Genomic DNA, 23,500 nt, shown 5'->3' with positions numbered 1-23,500 from the left:
TTTCAGCTCTTTAGTGACCTGCAACACAATTTCAGTTTCCCCCACTACAGGGCATGCGTGTATGTCTGTGCAAATATTGAACCCAAAGGTTGATGTCACGTGCTTTCCTCTAGTGCTCTCCACTTTACTTCCTGAGGCATGGTCTCTCACTGAATTGGAACTCAGTGATTCAGAGACTAGCTGGCCAAGAGGTTCCAGAAACCTCCTACCCCTGTCTCCTCAGTGCTAGGACTCCAGGTGCACACCACCATACCAGGCTTTGAACACTAGTCTGGATATCCAAGCTCAAGCCTTCATGCTTGTGAGGTGAACGCTTTGCTGACTAAGGTGATTTCTGGCCCCAGCTTATACATATTTTTATGCATTGCCATAGCATATCAGTTGATTGCTTATTTTTATAGTAAATAGTATCCTATTTTAAATTTATTTCTACACTGGTTGTAAGGTTATATAATTCATTTAATATTCTTCTGTACTCTGCTTTTTATTTTATTTCTTCATTTTTAATCCCCTTTCCCTGTGTGGTTTGGGTTTGTACATGGGAGTGCAATGCCCACAGACACCAGGGGAGCACATCTGATACCCCAGAGCTGGACCTAAAAGTGGTTTGTACCAGAAACAAAACTCAGGTCCTCTGCAAAAACAATATACAATCCTAACTTCTGACTCTCATTTTATTTAAAATACCAGCTCTAAGTTGGTATCTTAACAGGATCTTTGCATCACTATTTCTAAGTATCTGACTTAGCTTTTCTTTTCCTAGAAATTTTGGTGAATTTTGGAGTTAATGTTGTGCTGTCTACCTTGAAAAAACAAGAGTTTTTCTTGTCTTTAACATCCCTCAACAAACTAAAAATTAAAAAACAGAATGATCTGTTTTTTGAGGTCACCAACTTGCTAGGTTTCCTCATCAAATTATCCCTGTTTGTACAAAGCAATTATACATACATACATATATATATATATATATATATATATATATAAATTTTTTCATGAGAATTTGTATATTTAGACTTTCTAAGCATATATGTTAATTTTTGACTCACAGGACCTTAGGAAAAGGGCTCATAATTCTGCCAGCTGAGCTTTCGTTTTCCTTGTCTGGCAAAACCACGAAGTCTTTATTAGGTGACAGTCATGCTCTCGACCTATTCCTGCCTTCTTCACATTTGACACTGTTGGATTATAGAACACTGATTGTGTGTATGTGTGTGTGTGTGTGAGAGAGAGAGAGAGAGAGAGAGAGAGAGAGAGAGAGAGAGAGAGAGAGAGAGAGAGAGAGAGAGAGAGAGGAGAGAGAATGCAAGATGCCGGGAATGAACCTGTGCACTCAGGCAAGTGTAGCACTGAGCTTCCCTGGCCTCCTTTACCAGAACTTGAGGCAGAACCTAAACATCCTTCAGGATGCTGCTGAAAGTGTTAGATGTGTTGCCAAAGATCCTCAAGCTGTTATCCATAGGCGTCTATGGATTCCAAAGATGCTTCAGATTGAGAGCAGGGCTGTGGGCCCTATTTTAGTTTGGATTTTTGGCCCAGCTTTCTTCTGAACAGGCCTTTGTGTTGAGACAGACACCGGACTTAGAGGCTCTCACCTGCAGGCTTGCTGACCTCCCAGTCCCCTAGGCCCCGCTGGTACTGGCCCAGCATTGTGTGAAGGAGGACAACCTCCAGTCCCATGCAGCATGGACTGCAGGAGGCGCTAGACCACAGACATGTACCGTACCTCCAGCTTCTCGTGGTAGAATTCTCTGGTGGTATAATTCAGGGTAGCGCGATTCGTGTTTTCTCCCATGAGCCTTTTGCTGTCGCTGGTCTCCTCACTGATAATGCCAGGTTTTTTACCTTTGCTTTCTATTAGGTATCGGAATTGCTTCTTCCTGCAGAAGATGGTAAATGGGCTCAGAGTTACTTATGAGATTGTGTGAAATTTTTGCTGACTTCAGAGGGAGTACACATTTTGTTAAATGTCAGATCTGTGAGTCTGAGAAGTAAGTGTCCCAATATTTCAACTAATTAAGGTATTTGATGCACATTATTTGCTTTGTTCAAGACCCGGTTTCACTATTGTAGCTCAGGCTGGACTTAAACTCCCACTCCTACGGACTCAGCCTCCTGAGAACTAGGTTTATAGGCTTGTGAGTGCACTGAGCCCCACCACAGCCTTTCGTTCTGTGACTGCTGATCATCAACACTAACAATCTCAAACATTTCTACAACGAGAAAAGAACTCTACCTCAACAGGAAACGATACAAAAGGTGAATCAAAGCTTAAGCCAATTAAAGGTGCGAAGGACCAAGCTACACAGTCTTTATAGCTATAAGGTATATTAGTTTGCTCATATAACCACATTCATAGCTCACAGTTCCTTTATTTGCCTGAGCTGTGTTCCTAGCTAGAAAATCAAATCGGGTGTGGAGTTAATTTCAGCAAAATCAAAACGGAAAACAGCAAAAAACCCACAGGTGCTGGCAGGAGGCCACGTGATGGCAAGAGGCACTGTGGGATACAAAGGGACACACCAAAGAAGCAGGAGCATCACAGAGCTGTCGCCCAGAGTCCCACCCAGCCTCCTCCAACACATGAACTTAAGACATGAACCCTGGAAACAGGAACCATGGAAGAACAACACTAAATGGTTTGTTCTCTTGGAACAGAAAAAATTTAAACTTTTTTTTTCTCATTTAAAAGTATATTGATGTATTTTTAGAAATTTGGAGAAGTATAAATTTTGAAAAGTATAAGGAAATAGTCTACAGCTCATAATTCTATATAAACATCTAGTGTTTGCATTCGACATATTTCAAGACAATGATAATTCCTGTGACTGAATGGAAGTCAGTTTGCTCAGCGTGCATTTTAGGAAATGTTTGTGTAAAGAGCACAGTGAGTCGCTGGACAGCTGGATTTGTGCTCAGGCAGATGTTATGTTATGTTGCCTTTCTGCATCCTTCCACTTGCTTTTGCTTTACTTAGGGATCTTTCTTTCTTTCTTTCTTTTTCTTTTTTTCTTTCTTTCTTTTTTTTTTTTTGGTTTTTTGAGACAGGGTTTCACTGTAGCTTTGGGGCATGTCCTAGAACTAGATTTTGTAGACCAGGCTAGCCTTGAACTCACAAAGATCCTCCTGCCTCTGCCTCTAGAGTGCTGGGATTAAAGGTGGGTGCCACCACCACCTGGCTACTTAGGGATTTTTCTAGGTTCTCAAAGTGAAGTCTCTTTCATTACTTTCTAGTCGTCCTCATCTTTTAGTAAACACACTAAAGACATGTACGTCATTTCCTCTCAGTGCAGTTTTGGCCATAACCCACAGAGTTCTAGATGTTATATGCACTCATATACTTAGTATTTCAGCTTGAATTTCTTCCTCAGTTCAAAAGAGTTTAAATACACTTAAAGTACAGTATGACACACAGCACAAAAATGCTGGAACAGGACCCACTACTTTGTATACTAACCTAAAAATCAGTAAGAAAAGAGAGGCCTTCCAAAATACTTTTGAAAAATGAGAATATTTTAAAAAGAGCAATAAGAATAGAACAAAAACTAAAAAAGAATTCAAGCAGCACACACACATATGCAATTAAAAAATCTTTATACTTTGCATGCTCTTGGCCCATTTTCCCATTCAACACTTACAGATAATTGATCTTTTACAAAACAATAAACAAAACCCAAAAAACTAAAAACAAATATTTAAAAAGTATACAGATTATTTCTGAACTATATACCCTATTTCTCAAAAATTGGAACCTGCCATACAACTGTCCTATGCTTGATGCTTCCTGTTCTGGAACATCACAACCTGCTCTAGTTCCATTTCTTTGCTGTGACAGACACCATGGCCAAAAGCATCTTTGGGGAGGAAAGGGTTTATTTGGCTTACACACCCAGGTCTCAATTTGAGGCCAGTTTGGACATGAACGATGTGGGATTCCCCTCTATATGCTGTGGTTACCATTAATGAATAAAGGAACTACTTTGGACCTATAGCAGGGCAGAACTTAGGTGGTGGTGGGAGAACTAAACTGATTGCTGGGAGAAAGGAGGTGGAGTCAGGAGAAGTCATATAGTCTTATCAGACTATATGGCCTTTATGGTCTGCACAGTCTTTATGGCAATACATAGATTAATAAAAATGGATTAAATTAAGATGTAAGAGTTAGCTAATAAGAAGCTAGAGTTAATGGGCCAAGCAGCGATTTAATTAATACAGTTTCTGTGGGATTATTTCAGGGCTGGGCAGCTGGGAACCAACAAACAAGCAGCCTCCTCCAACACATGAACTTAAGACTTGATCCCTGGAAACAGGAACCATGGAAGAACAACACTAAATGGTTTGTTCTCTAGCTCGGCTAGTTTTCTTGTATGCATGGTGACCTTCTTATATCAATCATCAGTCTAGGCAATCTCTCATAGACATGGTCACAGGTCAATCTGATTCAGGCAACTCTTCAATTGAGGGTCGTTCTTCCCAAGTGATTCTAGCTTGTATGGAATCAGAGATAAACAATAGGACACACTACTGTTTCATATAGGAACTGCTAACCATTTTTGAAGTTACAAGTAGTTGGTTTTGTTCTACTAATTTATATTCACTATTTTGTTACGGACACAGTTTGTGATGGATATCCTTGGACATATATTCATGTTCATGTACTATAATGTTTAGAAAGAATTCTGCTCAGTGAAAAGCTTTAGTCAACAGACATGGCCACTGAAAATACGTTAGGTAGCAGTGAGTTGCTATGAAAAGAACACAGCACTGGCCATCACTGCTCAGCACATAGGACCCACCTGACTACAGAGCGTAAGTTACACCCACAAACGTAGTTCATTATTTTAAAACTTGCATGGCTATAGCATTGAATGGAGTCAAATGGGCTCTTTTTTAAAAATTTATTTATTTTTATTTTAAAGTCTCCTATATTTTATATTTTGGTAACTTTATTGTCTGGGTTTTTGTTATTTTCCCACTGCACCAAGGTAAGTTCTTGGCTATCTCAATTCCTTAGCAACGCAGCCTCCTCAGCTCCCCTGACTCCCTGGGCCAGCCATGCCATGCTGACTATGTACTCCTGTTGTTACCACAGAGCTGCACTTCTGTGCTCCTAACTCACTGCATCTCATTAACTTCAGCCTGTAGAATTCTGATCAGAGACAATGACCTGTATGAATACGGCCTTTAAATACACAGAGATTTTCTTTGAGTTGAAGATGTATTCAGCCTCTACAAATATCCCATATACATTTGGATTCTTTTTCACAATCTGACTTTTTATTCTGAATATTTTAATCTGAATATTTATTCAGAAGAGTATAATTTTCACTGATTTCTATCTAAACTATCACTTCTTAATTCAATACCTCCTCCTCAAGATTTTTGTACACCCCTCAAGTATTTTCGTATATTTGTGTGGGGGGGGGATGATGTATGTATGTGTGTGAGTGTGTGTGTGTGTGTGCACATGTATGCGTGCGTTGTGTGTGTGTGAGTGTGTGTGTTGTATGTATAGGCCAGAAGTTGACATCTGGATGTCTTCCTCAGTTGCTTCTTTATCTTATGTTGAGACAGGCTCTCTGGAGGTTGCCCTTGCAGATGGACAGCGAGCTCCTATTCTGTCTGCTTCTGTTCCTCGACTCTGGGGTTGGACACATGCTGCCGTACCCAGCTCTTACATGGGTCCTGGGGATCTGAGCCAGGCCCTCAAGGTTATTCAGCAAGCACTTTACCCTCCGGATGCTTTTACGTCACAACAGTTCAGTGGGTTGTAGACGGGATTTACATTGATCAATAAAATGTGCTTGAGTAAGATTTGAATTCATAACCAAACTGTTCTGTTTATAATTCCTTTTAAAAAATTGATCTCTTTCTCCATATTCTAAACCTAAAAATCCCCTACTCATTCCCAAAGAAGAATATTAAACAGGAAGCCCTTCCCAGTGTTCTCAAACATAGCTAGTCTCTACCCCAGCCCTCTTGCTACACCCAAAGAATCATATTTTAATTGTTTATGTGCACTTTAGCTATTATTAGACTACAACTACATATTTGATTATAACCACAGGAGAAAAAGGACTCAGTTTAAATAGGGCCAGGGACAAGCTAAGCCTGGGCTACACTGTCTGCTCGACACACAGTGCACAGCTAAGAGGCATTTCCAGTGCACAGCTGACAGCATTTCCAGTGCACAGCTGACAGCATTTCCAGTGCACAGCTGACAGCATTTCCAGTGCACAGCTGACAGCATTTCCAGTGCACAGCTGACAGCATTTCTAGTGCACAGCTGACAGCATTTCTAGTGCACAGCTGACAGCATTTCTAGTGCACAGCTGACAGCATTTCCAGTGCACAGCTGACAGCATTTCTAGTGCACAGCTGACAGCATTTCTAGTGCACAGCTGACAGCATTTCTAGTGCACAGCTGACAGCATTTCCAGTGCACAGCTGACAGCATTTCCAGTGCACAGCTGACAGCATTTCCAGTGCACAGCTGACAGCATTTCCAGTGCACAGCTGACAGCATTTCTAGTGCACAGCTGACAGCATTTCCAGTGCACAGCTGACAGCATTTCTAGTGCACAGCTGACAGCATTTCCAGTGCACAGCTGACAGCATTTCCAGTGCACAGCTGACAGCATTTCTAGTGCACAGCTGACAGCATTTCCAGTGCACAGCTGACAGCATTTCTAGTGCACAGCTGACAGCATTTCCAGTGCACAGCTGACAGCATTTCCAGTGCACAGCTGACAGCATTTCTAGTGCACAGCTGACAGTATTTCCAGTGCACAGCTGACAGCATTTCTAGTGCACAGCTGACAGTATTTCTAGTGCACAACTGACAGCATTTCTAGTGCACAGCTGACAGCATTTCTAGTGCACAGCTGACAGCATTTCCAGTGCACAGCTGACAGCATTTCCAGTGCACAGCTGACAGCATTTCCAGTGCAAGTAGAATCTAAAAATTCGGGCTTACCTGGCATCACCCAGAATTGAGATCATGCGGTACTGAGGCAACTCGGAAGATGCCACATGGGCCAGGATTCCAAAGAGCCGCTCAGCCATTATCATATCATTTTGTGTCACCTGAGAAGAAATGGCAGAGAAGGGTCAACAATGACATTGCTTCTTAGCTTTGTATAACAAACACAGATCCAAAGAAATGTCTGGATTCCACGTTTTCTTTTAGCAAAGGAAAAGACCCTTCCCTGGGCTCTACAGGAGTCTTCACTGAGATTCTGCTTTTTTCCTTAGACCAGTTACAAAGGAGAAGCTGAAATGTGACTCCCAGAAGCTGACTTGGGGCTGACCAGTCAGCTCTGAACTTAGAACTCATGATTCCTGAGGACTATGCTTGAGGTACCTTAAATCCTTACAGGATGTTTTTCTTTTTCTTTATTCATGTTTGTGTATGTGTGGTATGCATGCATTTATGTATGCATGTTTGCAGGTGTGTGGGCACCTGTGCATGTGGCTGCGTGTGCACCTCTGGAGGTCCAAGGCTGATGCCAGTAATACATTACATTTTGAGGCAGGGTGATGTGGGAGTGTCATATCAATCTGTTGATTTAATTGGTTAAGCAATAAAGAAACTGCTTGGTCCTCATAAGTTAAAACATAGGTGGGAGGAGTAAACAGAACAGAAGGCTGGGAGGAAGAAGCTGAGTCAGAGAGTCGCCATGGTTCTCCCACTCCAGACGCAGGTTAAGATCATTCCTGGTAAGCCAGCTTGTGGGCTACACAGATTAATAGAAATGGGTTAGATCAATATGTAAAAGCTAGCCAATAAGAAACCGAAACTAATGGGTCAGGCAGTGTTTAAAAGAATACAGTTTCCGTGTAATTATTTCGGGTAAAGCTAGCCAGGTGGCGGGACACAGCCCGCCGCTCCGTATTTCAACAGCAGGGTCTCTGTCAAACCCAGAGTTCACTGACAAACACACTCTCCCAGCTGTATTACTCAGGATCCCACCTCTGCCTCCAAGACTGGAATAACAGGTGGTATTTATGTGGATTCTGGGGATCCAAACTCGAATCTTCTTGTTTGCTTAGCAAGCACTCCAACAGATGAGCCATTTCCCTGTTCTCTTAAGGAATATTTTTAGTTCTATTATCATGACATTAAAGATATGGATTTTAAAAAGTTAATATAAAACAGGGTAGCCTGCATTTCCAATATGTTGGCTTTTCTACACAGTGTAATTTGATTTACCAACCAGGACCATGCCGTCTCCTCGGACTACTTGGCAACATTTGGTCTGGTTAGAGGAGATACTGACATCTAGTGCACAGAGCCAGGGATGCTGCTAAGTGTTTTAAATGTGCAAAAGAACTGCCACAATGGTTATCTGTGCCAGTGTGAGCAGAGCAGACGTTGAGAAAACCCTTGTCTTTGTGTAAGCAGTTTTAGATTTAAAAACAAAACAAAAAGCCACCAAGAGGTTTCCATCTACTTATTTGTTTAGAGAGAGTGTGTGTGTGGTGTAGGTGTGTGTGTTCACATGTGTAGATGTACGCTCACTCATGCATGCACACACAGGACAGCGGTTGGTGTCGAATGTCTTCCGTGCTGCTCTCAATCTGCTGTCTATGAGACAGGCTCTCATTCAGCCTGGAGCTTGCACTCTCAGGCAGACAGTTTGGTGAGGAAGCCTCCACAGCCTTCCCTTCTCTGTTTTACCCAGCTCTAGGGTTCCACATATGTGCTGCCAGGCCTAGCTCTTACATGGGTTTGGAGGATCTACACCCAGGTTCTCATACTTTTCAGACTGAACCATCTCTACAATGTCCCATGCCTTTTGGCACCATGAGACCATAAGACAGGGTTTCTCAGCAAACTGCCTGTTCCAGCCTCTCCAGTGTTGGAAGAGCAGGTGTGTGTGTGTGTGTGTACTTGTGATGATATATGACAGAAGCATCTTCTGACGATAACCCCACAGTTCACACACAATTCATACACACTGTATTCACATCAGTGTAGACTAGTTCTCCCCTATTCTGGATGTTCACGATTAGGGATGCGGCTCCTTGAAGCCTTCCTTTAGCTGACAACTAAATTCTCTGGTCCAACACAGTCACCTAGTGGCCAACTCAGGCCACTGCTCCATCTTCTCGCTGCTCATCATTCAGTTCTACCTCTAGCCCCACCACTCTGCTACAGAAGGGGGGGGGTATAAACCTAGCATATATGGTATAAGACAGCAAGACTGTGGGGGCAGGCAAATCCTTTAGGGTTTTAATAAAATATCAAACAACCATGACACTGAGAGTTTCTAAAAGCTATACTAGAATACAGCATTGGTTCTGTTTAATCCCCTGTACAATTACAATACTTCTTAGGGTGTTGTAATTGCATAGTAACGCACATCAGCAGCTGGGTAAATCACTACGTACAGCTAATTAACACACCCAGTAGCCATTAATGAGGAAGAAGCCTTCACCCATATTCCAAAGAACCTGCGTATTGTATTTCCAGATTCATTCTGAAAACCCTCTAGCTAATTACCAGACCCTACCAGAGCTACAAGTTCTGTCCCATGCAGTGCTGAAGGGCACACAAGTCTGCATTAGACTCCCGTAACCAGCAGGGGGACTGTCAGTCATCGGAAGGTTCCAGGCTTTCCTGGTACTTTAACAGAAGGCTGACACCAAGGCCCTGGGCCTACTATGGTTGAGGTATGGTATGGCTGCTTTTGACACTGACCTGCAGATCTCCACGCTACCAACAATATGCTGGGTTTTAGCAGGTTTGGCCAGAGGGAACTGTGGGGTCCTAGTTGGGAAGCAATACTAAGCCAGCAAAGCAGACTACAGTTCATCTTAATAGGGAAGTCTTCGGAACCTCAATGAACACTACAATGAGACTAACAACAGTTTGAAGATGGTTTCCCTTTGTGAGGTTATTTAGCTTCAATAGCGACAGAAGCATAGTTTCCTCTCCTCCGCCCCAAATTAATATCTAAAGAGAACACAGTCTTTGAGTAGCTGGGGGATTAGCCTTGGGACAAACTCAGAAAAACCAATCTAAAAATAGCTTTCCATTAATAATTTTCCAGTTATTCAGCTCAGACCTGTGTTATCCCACACCATGCTACAGCAGTCATGACAACTATTAATAGAGCAGTCCAGATGTGAGCTGAAATTTTCTCTTTCTACTTTATTCCTCACTTCTTTATTAGTGGACACTACTTTATTCCCGTCCTCCTTTGTATGCCATAGTCTGCAGAGCATTTTGAAAGATAAAAGTTTGCCTTACCTACAAAAGTAGCATTTTTTTCTTTTGAAAATGTCATTTTCTTTCAAAGTTTTATTTCTCTGAATGCTCACAAACATCAGGAAAAGTAGTTACTATTCACCAGGAAAAAAACATCTGTTCACTGTGTCAGATGCAGTGCTCGTGGGCATGAGTGTGAGCATGTGAGTGTGCAGTGTGTATGCATATGTGTGCATGTGTGCACACGGGTTGCCTGTGTATGGTTTTTTTCTTTTTAGTACTCTGAACGCTGTGATTTTATTTTTTCTGCACAGTTAATCACATATCACAATTAATTTCCATCTAGGGCCGTCAAGTGGAAGCTCATTCTGCAGTCTGTTTTGCTTCTGCTTACCTCTGTTCCATTTATTTTCTGCATGCCGAAGTGGCTGAGCCTAAACAGCACGTAGTATTTCCAGAGTGTAAAGCTGACCACTGGGTTTCCCTGAGGATCAATTGTCAACTGGTCAACCCGACGAAGCTGTGCTAGGGCATTGAACTGCTGCAGCATTACAAGATTGGTCTCCTTGAATTTAAGGTGCTGCAATAACAAACGAAACACAATGTCTTCGCTTGGAGTTTAAACACCTTAAATACCAACATCAACATGTTGCAGACCATTTCCCATGGAACTCTGTAAGTTTCAGGCTTAGAAAATACATTTTCAGTCACATTAAACCAATGGAATGCTCTAAGTTCATTTAACTTCAATGTGCCTAATCCATCAACATGGCATCTATAAAAACTGAGTTTTTGGGTGATCCCTTCTGCAAGGAACATCCTCAACAACCAGGATCTCTTAGAGTTATCTAAATACTAAATAAACCAGACTCTTTCAGGATTTACCTATTCTACACATTTTACATTAACATTAATGTATAAAGGAAGGACTGGAACATTTCAGAAATGTCTAAGGACTCACCCTGGTCCTGAGGACTAGCATCGGCAATACTCTGTCTTTCTGAAAACCATGTCGGTCACTTAAATTGGCAAAGCAGAAGCAAAATACTAAAACAGAAACACTAAAGCAAATGGTCTATTTGCAAGCTTGGACGGTCTTTCCAAACACCTGCTTCTATTGCTACCTATCTTCTTTGGGGATGGTGGAGAAGGAAAACACATAAACCATAAAAGGACGACTAGAGAAACTCACTGTGGGAAAAGCTCAAGAGGAAGCTCCCTATACATGACTATTTCCTAGTGCAGTCCCAGGGCCAGGGAAGCTGAGCCAGAAGCCTGAGGTTTTTTTCTGTGCTGTCAGAGGACTACCAACAGATCATATAATGAATATACATATTCCATTCATACCAGTTTCAGATCATGTAATAAACATACATGTCCCATCCATTCCAGTTTCAATGCCTGAATACATGCTATAGGACTGTGTGGCCTTCTTTGTAAAATTGAAATAGATAATGCTCATAAAATTCTATTAGTCTTTTCTACTGCATCAAGGATTGTTTTTAGAGATACAGTTTCTAATATTAACACAAACCTGCAAGGGCATTTATGGAAGTAATTTAAATACCAGTGCCAGAGATCAGCACATAAAAAAACTACAGAAACTGAAGCTGAATCAAGCTTTGGCCTGAGCACACAAGGCACAGTGAAGAACAATTCAAAGAACTTCCAAAGGAAAGCGTTTACCAGAGAATTTGGAAACTTCATCTTCAGTTTGGGAAGCACTTGGACAATTTCATCAAACTCGATGAATGTGAAAGAGACGGTGGTGACCATGCTGGCTGTTTGAACACTCCAGTTCCGGTCCAGGCATTCCAGTGCCCCTGAGCCGTACAGGGAAAGCGTTTCCCCTTCTAGCTCCACCAAGTATGTGTCTGTGACCGACAAGCCTTGTAACGCACTGCTGAGCCCTGGGTCTAGAGACCTGCAAAAGTCTTTTTTTAAGTAAAGTTTTGAGCATGCAAAGGAAATAAATAACAGGCTAGGACAGCATTGTAGAAGGCACTCTACAGTTTAATATTGATTACCTCCATTTCTGTAATCAAATCCAGAGCACCACAGATTAATTTTTTTTTTAGTTTTTTAAAATTGCAAAGTAACAGCTTGATTGCTTGATTAGCATTTTCCACTTCACTGTTGTTGAGCCTCCCCCCCCCCCATCTCCTGCTGGCCCCATTCCCCCCCCCACAGCCTCCCTCATGTTTTCATGTATCCTTAGATTAATTTACTAGGTTATCTGAAAGATTAGCATTAACATCCAATCATGTATTTTAGCTGAAAATAAGAAAAATATTAATAACCCACCCCCAAGTCCAGATTACTCATCATATTAATGAAAGATAATAATTTCATAAACCTTAAATATGTCACTGAGATCTTCTTATATTAATATAAATATACTTTTCAAATTTATAAATCTAGCTAAATAAATACATTTTACAATATTTCCATAAGACATTGTAAAATATTCTTTATAAAATACAATATAAAATGTTTGCAAAATGTATAGTATTAAACTATTTTCTGCCTTAGTTACTGAGTTAAGTGAGCAATACTGTTTTTGAATGGTCTGATGCCCTAAAAAACTATCAACATATAGTTCAGTTGTAATTAATAAAAATCAATCAAGTCTTCCTCCCTAAATTGAAACAAGAGTGATAAAAAGAAATTATGCTTTAGACACAATATCATATTGGATACTCTACAGATAGGGTCATTTGTGTTATTGCCAAAGTAGGAACCATGCTACTATAAAAGCCGACCTGAGTGGCAAGTGGAGAATCAATAAAGCTCCTTGATACAGTTCAAAATTTTTGCTCTGTAAATAGAAATGTAACGTTATGGTTCTGCTCCAGTTCAAAACTTGGACAGCACTTGACTTTTGCTCCATGCGTTTTCACTGAGTGTTTATTCTCTGCCCTTGTCTGTTTCCTGAACAGCAAGCTGGGACTTGGGTACCCATCCAGGGCTTCATGCTTCAGAGTAATCATAATTACATGCTGGCAATTTTGTTTCCTCCTCCACATAGTGAGTTCATGAAGCTAAAGAGCATATTCTTCTCATCTGGAGACTCTCAGGTCCACTAATGGGATTTTTACAACATATTAATCAATTATGAAAGATCTTCAATGGTTTTTAAATGTTAGGGTTAAACAGTAAGCCTGATAGATGATTATCCCATTGGTTTATTAGATTTATTTCACAGGTACCAGTGAACTGTTTGTTACACACCTGTCTATTCATTAACAGATTAGCTAACGACATTTGTGATTCAAAGTGAATATGCAACTAAGAAAATATTCACAATTACTTTTAATGCAATCCTTAATTTATATCAAAGGATTAAGAGGGGCAATGATTAAACACCCCATGAGTAGTGGTGTGGACTAGCTTAGTATTAGAAAGGTAAAAGCCAATAACGGGACAGAATTAGAAAATAATTACTTCCATCTATTGTGCTTTGCAAGCAGAGCAGAATGATTCCTGCTGACACAGGACAGAGGACAGCAGTCAGCATTTGATGCACTGAAAGGGAGACGTATGGATGGCACACACACACTCACAGCAACAGCACCGATAGCGGTACACTGCAACACTGCTCACTGCTCAGAGCTTGTGTGCATCAATCCTGCTGCATGTACCACAGTGGAACCAACATCTAGCAGTGCCCAGTAAATATCTCTTGAATTAATAAACCACGAAGACTTTCATGAGTATCTGTTAAATCTCTATAGGGCGCTGTAGAATGAGCAGACAGACAGAATGAAGGACATGGACACGCAGCAGGCGCTAACAAGGCTAGTCAGGGAAGACAGAGACATGCAGTCAGAGATGATAGGAAAAAATGTCATTTGATGTGGTGGTGCCTTATGGCCACAGCAGCCAGAAAAGTGTAGGCTTAATGTCAATTCAGTGGAGAATTAGCTAGATACCAACGTGATGAGCAAACCCACGGGGACGTAATCTTGTCCCACATCACATTTTTAGGGTGGTTTAACTTTTCTTCTGCCATGTGAGTAAAAGATTAGGAATATAGCAGAGTGGTGGTGGCGCACACCTTTAATCCCAGCACTCAGGAGGCAGAGGCAGGCGGATCTCTCAGAGTTTGAGGCCAGCCTGTTCTACAGAGTGAGTTCTATGACAGCCAGGGATATGCAGAGAAACCCTGTCTCAAAAAATTGGAATATAAACTCTAAAGTGAGTATAAGGCTATTATTTTGTGTACACTTTCAGCAAGCATGCTGTTGGGGAAAAAAGTGAAAAACTAAATAAGCCTACAGTTAGGATGCTCTAAGATAGTCAGGAAGCTGAGCCAAAGGGAGCTCCAGCTGCTGCAGACCTCATGAAACACGTGGCTGCTGGGCTGTAGCCAGCCTTGGCCTTCCCCGGAAGACACAGAGCAGCTGTTCCCTGGGACACGCAAGGCCAAGCCAGTTAATGATGAGGCTGCTGGGTTGGCCTCACCTCAGGCCACTGCTTACTAATTTGCTTCCCTAACTAAGGCATGCTCAATTTCCATAAAAATGATTTTGAAAGCACACTGAACAATGTTTATATATTGGAGAGTATCCTTGCATGAATGATAGAGGTATGTCCCATCCTTTTTAGTTGGAGACATGATATGCACATATCAGTTTATTTATTCACTCATCAAACACCTCCCAGAAGGCTGCTATGTACAGAGTTCTGTGCTAAGTCTTCCGGCACAGCTGACTAACTCATCTGTATTTGATAAGGACAGTTAGTAGTGAGCACATACACCTTTTCCTTTTGATATATCAAGACTATTGCATGTAAAGCCAAATTATGGAGCTCTACTTCCCCAAACACCATGGCTATAATCCTAACAACCAAGCCATATCATTTCTAAACTGAAATGACCACATTATGTCATCACCAGTAGGATTTTGCAGAGAGCTTATTATGTGTGTGCCATACTGTGCTAGGCATTGGAGATATACACAGAAATCAAGATATACCTGCCCTCAAATATTTTCCAGTCTGGATAGGAGATTTAAAAGAAGGTACGCATGGACATTAAGTATGATGTGCTAATTGTCACTGAGTGGGTATTTCAACCTTATGCTATGGAAACAGAAAAATGAATGACAAATCCCTGTAGGGGGAGAAGCTGGGTCTCAAAAAGAAGCAGTCTTTAAACTGACCCTTGAGTCATGGGTACAGTGTTTTACCAGAAGCAGAGAAGGGGCACAAGGAAAAAGGGGGGTAGAAGCCTATGCTGAGCAGTGGTGGGAGCTCAGTTTCAGTATGACTGGAACCCTGGGACACGGGACTGTAACACAGAGACAGGAGAACGGCGAGGGAAGGAAGCTGGAAAGTCAGATACTATCCCATAGCTATGAGGAACAGAAAAGGGTTTTAAACAAAAAGGGAAAGACCATATCTAGTAAGCTTGGAATTTAGCTCAGAAATAGAGCACGTTCATGTCTGAGGCCCTGGGTTCAATCTCCAGAAATATGCACATATACAAGAATGGAAGGAAGGGAGGGAGGGAGGGGGGGCAGGGAGGCAGGAAGGCCACAGTTGGAGCCTTTGTAAAATAACTCCAAAGAGTCAGACAAGGTCTAAGTCCCTGTGCTGGGATACACAGATGAAGCACATGCACGCTCGGCCTTCAGGAACCCCCTGCAGACATATTAGTACATCTATTTTATGAAGGATTTGAGAGGAAGAGTGGATGCAGAGAGATTAATAAAACTGGTGACATGTCAACCAGCCCACAAGAGGGCATAACAGCAAGACGTGGTAACTATAGGAGAGGTGCATTGCCAATAAAATTGGATGGCCTTTGGCTAAGCCTCCTGACCTGCCACTCTCTCAAGAAGGTTCTGGATTTTGGAGTTTGAGGTTCCTGGTCTATAAATGGTGATTTCATATCACCATGTTTTCAGAGGTGCTGTGAAAACCAGAAATAATAAAGGCATAAAACCATGCCTTGAAGTTAGTTCAATACATTTGTGACCATTATCAATGAAGGACAACATATCACTAGGTATTTAGGATAAGATAAAAGGGGAATTAATGGCTAATTGGCCATAGAAAATGAGGGGGAAGAAAGAAGTAGGTATGCCTTCAACTTCTAGGGAGTGACTGGGCCCAGCCAGCTTCCTACCCGTATTCAGTCTGAACCTGCACCACGAGGAAGTCAGGCTTCTTCTGTGGAGGCTCCATGATTTTCAGGCTTGATTTCACATAAAGCTTACTGCTGTGTTCTCCAACTCAAAGATGAATAAGTGGCGGCAGGCGGGAGGATCCCTAATGTGAACTACCTTCAAGTTCTTTATTGGTTAATGTCAACTCCAAGTACCATCTACTCAACCAGCTCTTTCTGAGACAACCAGGAAATATCCTGTGTCTCCTCTATTACTGGAGCAACCTAGGGAAAGGTGGTGGTGGAGGTGTTGTTGACTTGATGCAGTAAAGTGTCAAATTCTTAAGAGCCAGGCCAACTGCAGTCCACACACATGCCAACAAAAAAGACACTATCCCAGGGGCCTGAACACTTTTTTCTTTCCTGCCTTCAGGCTTCTTAGAAACAGGCCAGAACAGGAATGCTTCACCTCTTTCCGATGATTTTTTTTCCCACCAAGTAGGTGGTGCTGAGTCCTACAATAACTCATTTTATGAATTTTCTATTACAACATTCATGCGTGTGGAAATTCATTTTACGCATTATATTTTATTATAATAGTGTTGGCTAAAAGGCCAGTGTTCATAGACAGGAAATGACCAAAAACAAGCCAGCCTCACTGCATGCATCCAACGTAAGCAAAGGAAAGCTTACACCTAGTATTCTGCCATTTCTGCTGGGCAAAGGCCTCTGCGGCATGTCATTTACTGCTGAGCTGTCCCAAGTTCAGGGAACAGTAAAATCGTTAATGGGATATAGCAAGGTGTTAAAGAATTTCTTTCCTTTATATGCCTATAATGTTTTCATGGACACTTGCTCTTAGGCATTTGGTTATATGCCCATAGGTCAGAGGTCATGAACACGGTAACACAAGAATGACTTATCTTTTTAGCATTATGAAATATTAAGGACTATCGATGATGGCTTAAAGTAGAAAACCACCTGTAGCATTTAAACACAAGCTGAAACACTACAGAAAAGACTCTGTAGCTTTCTACACTAGCCTAACACCTTTAGGAAGAATGGCTTGCATCACTGTCCAAAGGCAAATGTTAGTTTATTTTAAAGATTAATAAAGAAATAGTAATACAATTGCTAGCATTTATAATGCTTTACCCTGTACTCTTTTTTTTTTTTTTATTTTTCGAGACAGGGTTTCTCCGTAGCTTTTGGTTCCTGTCCTGGAACTAGCTGTTGTAGACCAGGCTGGCCTCGAACTCACAGAGATCTGCCTGCCTCTGCCTCCTGAGTGCTGGGATTAAAGGCGTGCGCCACCACCGCCCGGTTTACCCTGTACTCTTGAGCAAAACAGCAGATAGGAATGAGCCCACATATCTAAATCCCTTGCTTTCAAGGTGCCATTTGGGAATGTAAAGAGACTGATATGTATAACGTCTCATGAGCTCGAGAAGGAAGGACTGTTGGCAGCAGGAAGCCCAGCAAGCTTCAGGAGGCCAGACAGCGAAGGCTGTCCAGTGCTGAGGAAGGAACAAACTGCGGCCTTGGCTGTACACTGCGAATAAGATGGCAGCCACTCAGCTGAGAGAGCCCCTCAAGGGACGAATAGGACAAAGTGAGAAAGGAGATGACCCAGGGCAGTCTGGAGGACTAGACTTGGGGACCAAGCTCGGTGGCAGAGCTCTCACTGAGAACAGTGATGCCTCGGGTTAATCCCTAGCATTGAGTGAGGCAGAAAGAAAACCCCACCTACTCCCATTGCTAAGAAAACATGCACATAGATCCCAGTGGGGGAAAGGAACGAGTATTCTGAATGGAACACTAGAGTAAGTGGTCGTTCCTATAGAAGGAAATGAAAACCCAGCCCTCACCTCAGGCAAATCGATGTGAGGTATAACCAAGGCTGATGAAGACCAAAATTTAAACTTTTATGAAACAAAATGGGGACAATATTTTTAGAATTTCTTTCTTATGCAACATCTAAATGGAAAATCCATAAAGGAAAAGAAATACATTTCAGTGTCCTCATCTATAAAATGGCCTTTAAAGCCACTGCCATGCACAAATTTCCCCAGCTAGACAGTGGAGGAGAAGAAATCACAGAGTAAGAGCTGGGAGATTCTACCTCTAAAGAGGCTGAAAGGACAGAAAAGAAATAAGAGAAATAGAAGAGGATATGAGAACAAAATATAACACCAGGAAGAAGTCACAGCCTACGAACGACACGGTAAAACCAGAGAGTACAAAGGCAGTGACAAGACTGGATTAGACATGGGGACAGTGGACTTCAGGAAGTGTAGCTCTATTCAAGAGAGAAATTTGACTAGTTACAGGTTCATTCCTTTCAACCTTAAAAACTGTGTAATATGAAATCACAGATTAAAGAGAATTTGCGTAAGAAGAGAACACTCAGATATGAAGCAAAGCACAATGTGGCAAGGTCTGGAGAGCTTGGAAGTGTGATGAAAAGAGGGTGTCTTCTCTCTGAGTGACATGGAGACCAGAAGAGTGTCAGCACATAGCTTAACTCCGGAGCCAAGAAATATATTTCCCATAGAAACTCAGATCTACTAAGCAGTTTTCAAGGCTTAAATGCTTAGGAGAGCTGTTAAGGCTTAAATGCTATCAGCTGACCAAGCTTTATGCTTGCAGAATGGATGTAAATGTTGTTGATCTTGCAATGTAACACCACAGTTACAGACTCTAACTGGAGTCCTGAGAGGGAGGGAAAATAGAATAGGAGCCAGGTTATAAGCTCCACTCTAATACAAACCAATATGCACCTTAGGAAAAGCAGTCAGATCGACAGACTGAGTTCTAGCATCTAAAACTGATGAGAACCAGAGGAATACTCAGTGAAGAACGCTGGACTGTGATGGACTTCAGAGAGAGGCTCTGGCATCGTCACTCCCCTGTTGATCCTCACTCCTCAAGGTGACAGCCACAGGCAACCAGGCACGCAGTACAGAGCACAGTTCCCAGAGCTGCGCCTGTGTTCTGTCGTCTGGACCTGACTCTACCAAGGTCTGCCCTTGTGGAGCTTGCCCTGAAGTATCACTGGGGCTAAGGCAACTGCTGGGTAGCATTTGTCCAAAGCCTTTTCAGTGCTGAGGACTGGACCTGGCCTTGTACATGGTTGACAAGTGTTTTCCCACTGAGCCACACCAACCTTTTGTCACTTACTTTTTCTTTAATTTTGAAACAAAGGCTCAGTAATTTGCCCTGGCTAGACTTGAACTTACTCTCTAGATCAGATTTGAACTTGTGATCCTTTGGCATCAGCTTCCCAAATAGTTGGGATTTGGGCGCTAGGCCTGGCTGTCAGAAGCATTTAAAGGGGCATGTAGAAAGCCCAGGGAAAACATGCAGCTAGCAACAGACTCACCAGATGCCTAGGCCAGAAAAGGCTGGGGAAGAAGGTGAGGATGGAGGTTCAGAAGCTCTCTCTCGAGCCAGGGTATCTCCAAGGCCATGTGCATGAACAGAGGGCCTCATAGGCTATATTTAGTCTCTAGACTTTTCCCCTTCAAAAAATAGCAAACCACTGGGGGATTTTTCCAGTAGGGAAATGTTACAGATTTATATTTTTAATATTTTCTCTTAACTTCTTAATCTCAGCTCTGGCTTTCTTAAGAAAATTATTCCTCAAAAATAACTATGTTAAATGGTTTACCATTCCTATTCAAAACTCAACTCTAGAAGCGCCAGTAGCATGAGAGCGCCGTCGCATACCCTGTTTCCTCTGGAAATGCAGAGATGGCAGCGCTTCCATCGATCTGACAGGGTTCCTGCAGAGGGGACTCAGAGTCCTTTCTGTCCTGGGTGGTGACAAGACTGGCTACTCGTTGCTGCAAGTCCCACTTTCGAGCGACATTGTTAATTGTTAGCCTTCTCTTCTCCTACAGGAAGGTAATAAAAAAGCAGTTAATATGACATGTATCTGTGAAGAGAGAAACACTGGCTTCCCGTCCTTTTCTTCTGGTACCTTCCGAACAAATTCCCTGGCGGTAAACAACTAGCACACCTTCAAAAGCAAGCCTATGAGTCTGTGTTCACCCCATGCTCAAATCTCTTAATAATGCTGTCAGCCTACATGGAAAATTAGAATACTTCTTGTTTTGAACAGTGAGATTATTTATTTCACTAACTGAAACTCTGGCTTGGCAAAGTTATATGCCTCTGTCCTTAAACAGAGCAAGAAGTAGTTACTAATACTTTCGTCTTTTACCCAATGATTAGGGAGGAGAAGAAGGGTGGGGACTGATTAGTATTCATATTTCATGGTGTAACTTGGTTTTAAAAATACTTATTTTATTTATGTGAATGTATGTGTGGGTTGCTGTGGAGAAGAGAGCATCAGACCCTTTAGAACTGGCGTTACAAGCACTGTGAACCACCAAACCACCAAACACGTGTGCTGCAGGAGCAGCGAGCACTCTCAGTGCTGAGCCCTCCCTCCAGCCCCCATGGTACAGATCATGACATTTAAGGATGAAAAAATATTATCTAAGCTACTAGAAGAAGTTCTACTGGATAAACATTTTCTGGATAGCTACTATCATTGTAGAAGAGCAGGAAGGCTGAGTAAAGAAAAGCAATGGATGATGCCTTGGGCAGGGGCTCTGGAGTTCAGGGTGCCTCAACTAACCCGCCTTTGGGGGGTCAGGAGTCTGCCCCTCCAACAGGCTCCAGTACTTCTCATGCAGTGAGAACCACTGACTTGGAGCCTTGGAACTCAGCTGTCTCATAGAAACCCTTCTGAAAAAAGAAACCATAAGCCCAAAGAAGCCATGCTCCATTAACATGCTCTATTCTATGCAGATGCTGCTGACAGGGACTGGGTAAGGGTTCCTATTCTGGTACTATCACCATTTTCAAAAGGCAATACTTCATTTATTTTTATTTTATTTAAAAATTATTTGTTTTATGGATGTTTTACCTGAATGTATGTCTGTGAACCACATAGTTTCAGTGTTCATAGATGCTAGAAGAGGGTGTCAGATCCCCTGAAAGTGGAGTTACAGACAGTTGAGAGCTGCCATTTGGGTGCTGGGAATTGAACCTGTGTCCTGTGCAGCCAGTGCTCTCAACTGAAAAGCCATCTCTGCAGCCTTTACTTTTTTTTTTTACATTTTATATTGTGTGCATGCATGTGTTAGAGTGTGTGTGAGAATATGTGTGTGTGCGCATGTGCGTACGTGCATGTGTGTGAGAGCCTGTATGTGCCATGATGCATGGGTATGGAGGTCAGAGGTCACATGATAACTTGCTAGAGTCAGTTCTCACCTTCCACCATGCGAGTTCTTGGGACTGAACTAAGGTCGACAGAATTGGTGGCAAAAACCTTTACTTGCTGAGTCATCTTGCTGGCCTCAAAAGTTAACATCTTAAAATCTAAGTTAGATTAGAATGCTAAATATAGATTCTTTCTTTTTCTCTTTCATTCAAAATTTGCCAGTGAAAAACATTTACCAAGTGAGCTACTAGCCCCTCTCCAGGAGGTCTACTCTGGAGCCAGGGAAGGGCTAGGGGCTTCTCTCCCATTCCCTTGGCGCCTGCACAAATGAAAACAAACACTTGTAGTTGCACCTCTGCCTATGCTTGCTTACCTAAGAGTTTAGCTAGTGTGTGTGGCACTGGACAGGAACCACAAGTGACGGCTTGCTTAATGGAACTAACCTTTTCAAAGTTCTCCTTCTACATTTAGAAATGTTTTTGGCCCAAGTTCTCTGTTCTGCAGTTTGTTATTTCAAATGTCTGCATAGTTTAGAACATTGTAAATACTGTGTATATATGTCTGAGATGATTGACATTTTGTGCATAATGTTCTTGCACATAGCAATTGAAGTCCTGCTATTCTATAAAACACTATTACTCTATTTAGAATATGAAAAAAAACTTAACCTTATAAAATTCTATTTCAGTTATTTGCTGTGCCAACCTAACTCTCTAATCTAAACAATGCTGTCATCTCCACCTAGTGGCAAGGCCACTGCCTCCATGTACTTGGCTTCCTAGCTGTCAGGAAAAAATCATAATGAGATAGACAGACACAGCAGTGTTTAGAGAAAGTCAGAGAATCCCTTTCCACCACGGGGTGTGTGAGCAAATGTGTAACAAGATGGCCTCAGAAAAGGCAAACCCTTTCTCACGCCCTCACCAGAGCAGCACTTCCTTTCTCCAGGCTGTTCAAAGCAGCTGGGTTCTAGGTTGACTAAGTCAGTAGGTGATTTTGTTGGGGTCTAGAGAAGAAAAAAAGCCATGAGTCTGTCCTGAGATCAAGTGGGCATTCCTGGTTGGGCAGAGAGCCACAGGAGGGCTCAAGGTGTCTATGGGGTAACAAGGAAAGGCAAAACCCAAAAGGTAATGGCAGCACTGACAGGCCAGCTGTATCCATGCCTGTCACTGCTCGGTGGCTGCAGGCTGTCAAGTGTTTGTGGAAGGGACCAGCATCTGAGGAGTGAAGTTCAGCTTCTAACATTTGAGTCTGTTCTTCACTGGCCAGACAGGACCTCACTAGTGCACATCACAGCTGTCGCTTCCCTCATCTCATAGATGGCATGTGAGCACAGCTGAGGCCACAGGCTCTGCACGCCTCAGTTCCTTCCCACCCCGCTTCCGTCATCTTCATGATCCGTATGTGCGGTTGCAGGGAAGCAGCCACGGGAGCGCTGGAGCTCTGTTCTGTTGTGGCCTCGGCTCTCAGCAAGGGCCAGGCCTGAGGCTGCTGGTGCCAACACTTCTCTTATTAAAAACAAAAAGCTAAACAGTCTTCATAAGCAATCAGACAGAGCACTAACACTTCAAACAAAATGCTAAATTTTCTAAAGTTGTTGCTAAGCTTTCCAAATAGTCCTTAACTGCTCACTAGAATGCATGGCACATTTCCCTAAATGTTGAAAAAGCTGAGTCGGGGGGTGGGGGGAGTAATACTGAGATAAAATTTCAGTTGGACATGAAAGTCAGGTTGATTCTGTCCCAGGCTCCCCTCACACTGGCAAGCTGGCAGGCTTATAGATTTCCATGTCCACTCTTCCTTGCCATGCTCTGGGCCTATTGCACGAGAGGTTTCCACAGGCTCGATTTTACTCAAGTGTGCAAGTGTCTCTCGGACCATCTCTAACTTACTCATCCACATAGGCACTGGACAGCAGCAACGGTGTGGCAGGTAAGGCCACTTG

The 23,500-nt window shown here is 42.4% G+C and overlaps 1 protein-coding gene across 13 annotated transcripts in view; it reads right to left on the bottom strand.

Annotated features, from left to right (window-relative positions):
- Lrrc49 (leucine rich repeat containing 49) overlaps positions 1-23,500 on the bottom strand; it is a 112,132-nt gene that overhangs the window by 3,449 nt on the left and 85,183 nt on the right. For all 13 annotated transcript variants that reach the window (XM_075965628.1, XM_075965630.1, XM_075965635.1 and 10 more), the window contains 5 exons: positions 20,052-20,218; positions 11,897-12,134; positions 10,605-10,790; positions 6,974-7,083; positions 1,724-1,877 (listed from right to left, as the gene is read on the bottom strand). In XM_075965628.1, the coding sequence (XP_075821743.1) occupies positions 1,724-1,877; positions 6,974-7,083; positions 10,605-10,790; positions 11,897-12,134; positions 20,052-20,218 (855 nt within the window). The remainder of the gene's footprint in view (positions 1-1,723; positions 1,878-6,973; positions 7,084-10,604; positions 10,791-11,896; positions 12,135-20,051; positions 20,219-23,500) is intronic.

Source organism: Microtus pennsylvanicus, chromosome 3 (assembly GCF_037038515.1).
Source record: "Microtus pennsylvanicus isolate mMicPen1 chromosome 3, mMicPen1.hap1, whole genome shotgun sequence".
In the NCBI taxonomy this organism is placed as follows: domain Eukaryota; kingdom Metazoa; phylum Chordata; class Mammalia; order Rodentia; family Cricetidae; genus Microtus; species Microtus pennsylvanicus.
Note: the sequence above shows the minus strand (reverse complement) of the source record. Positions and strands in the feature narration are given on the sequence as shown.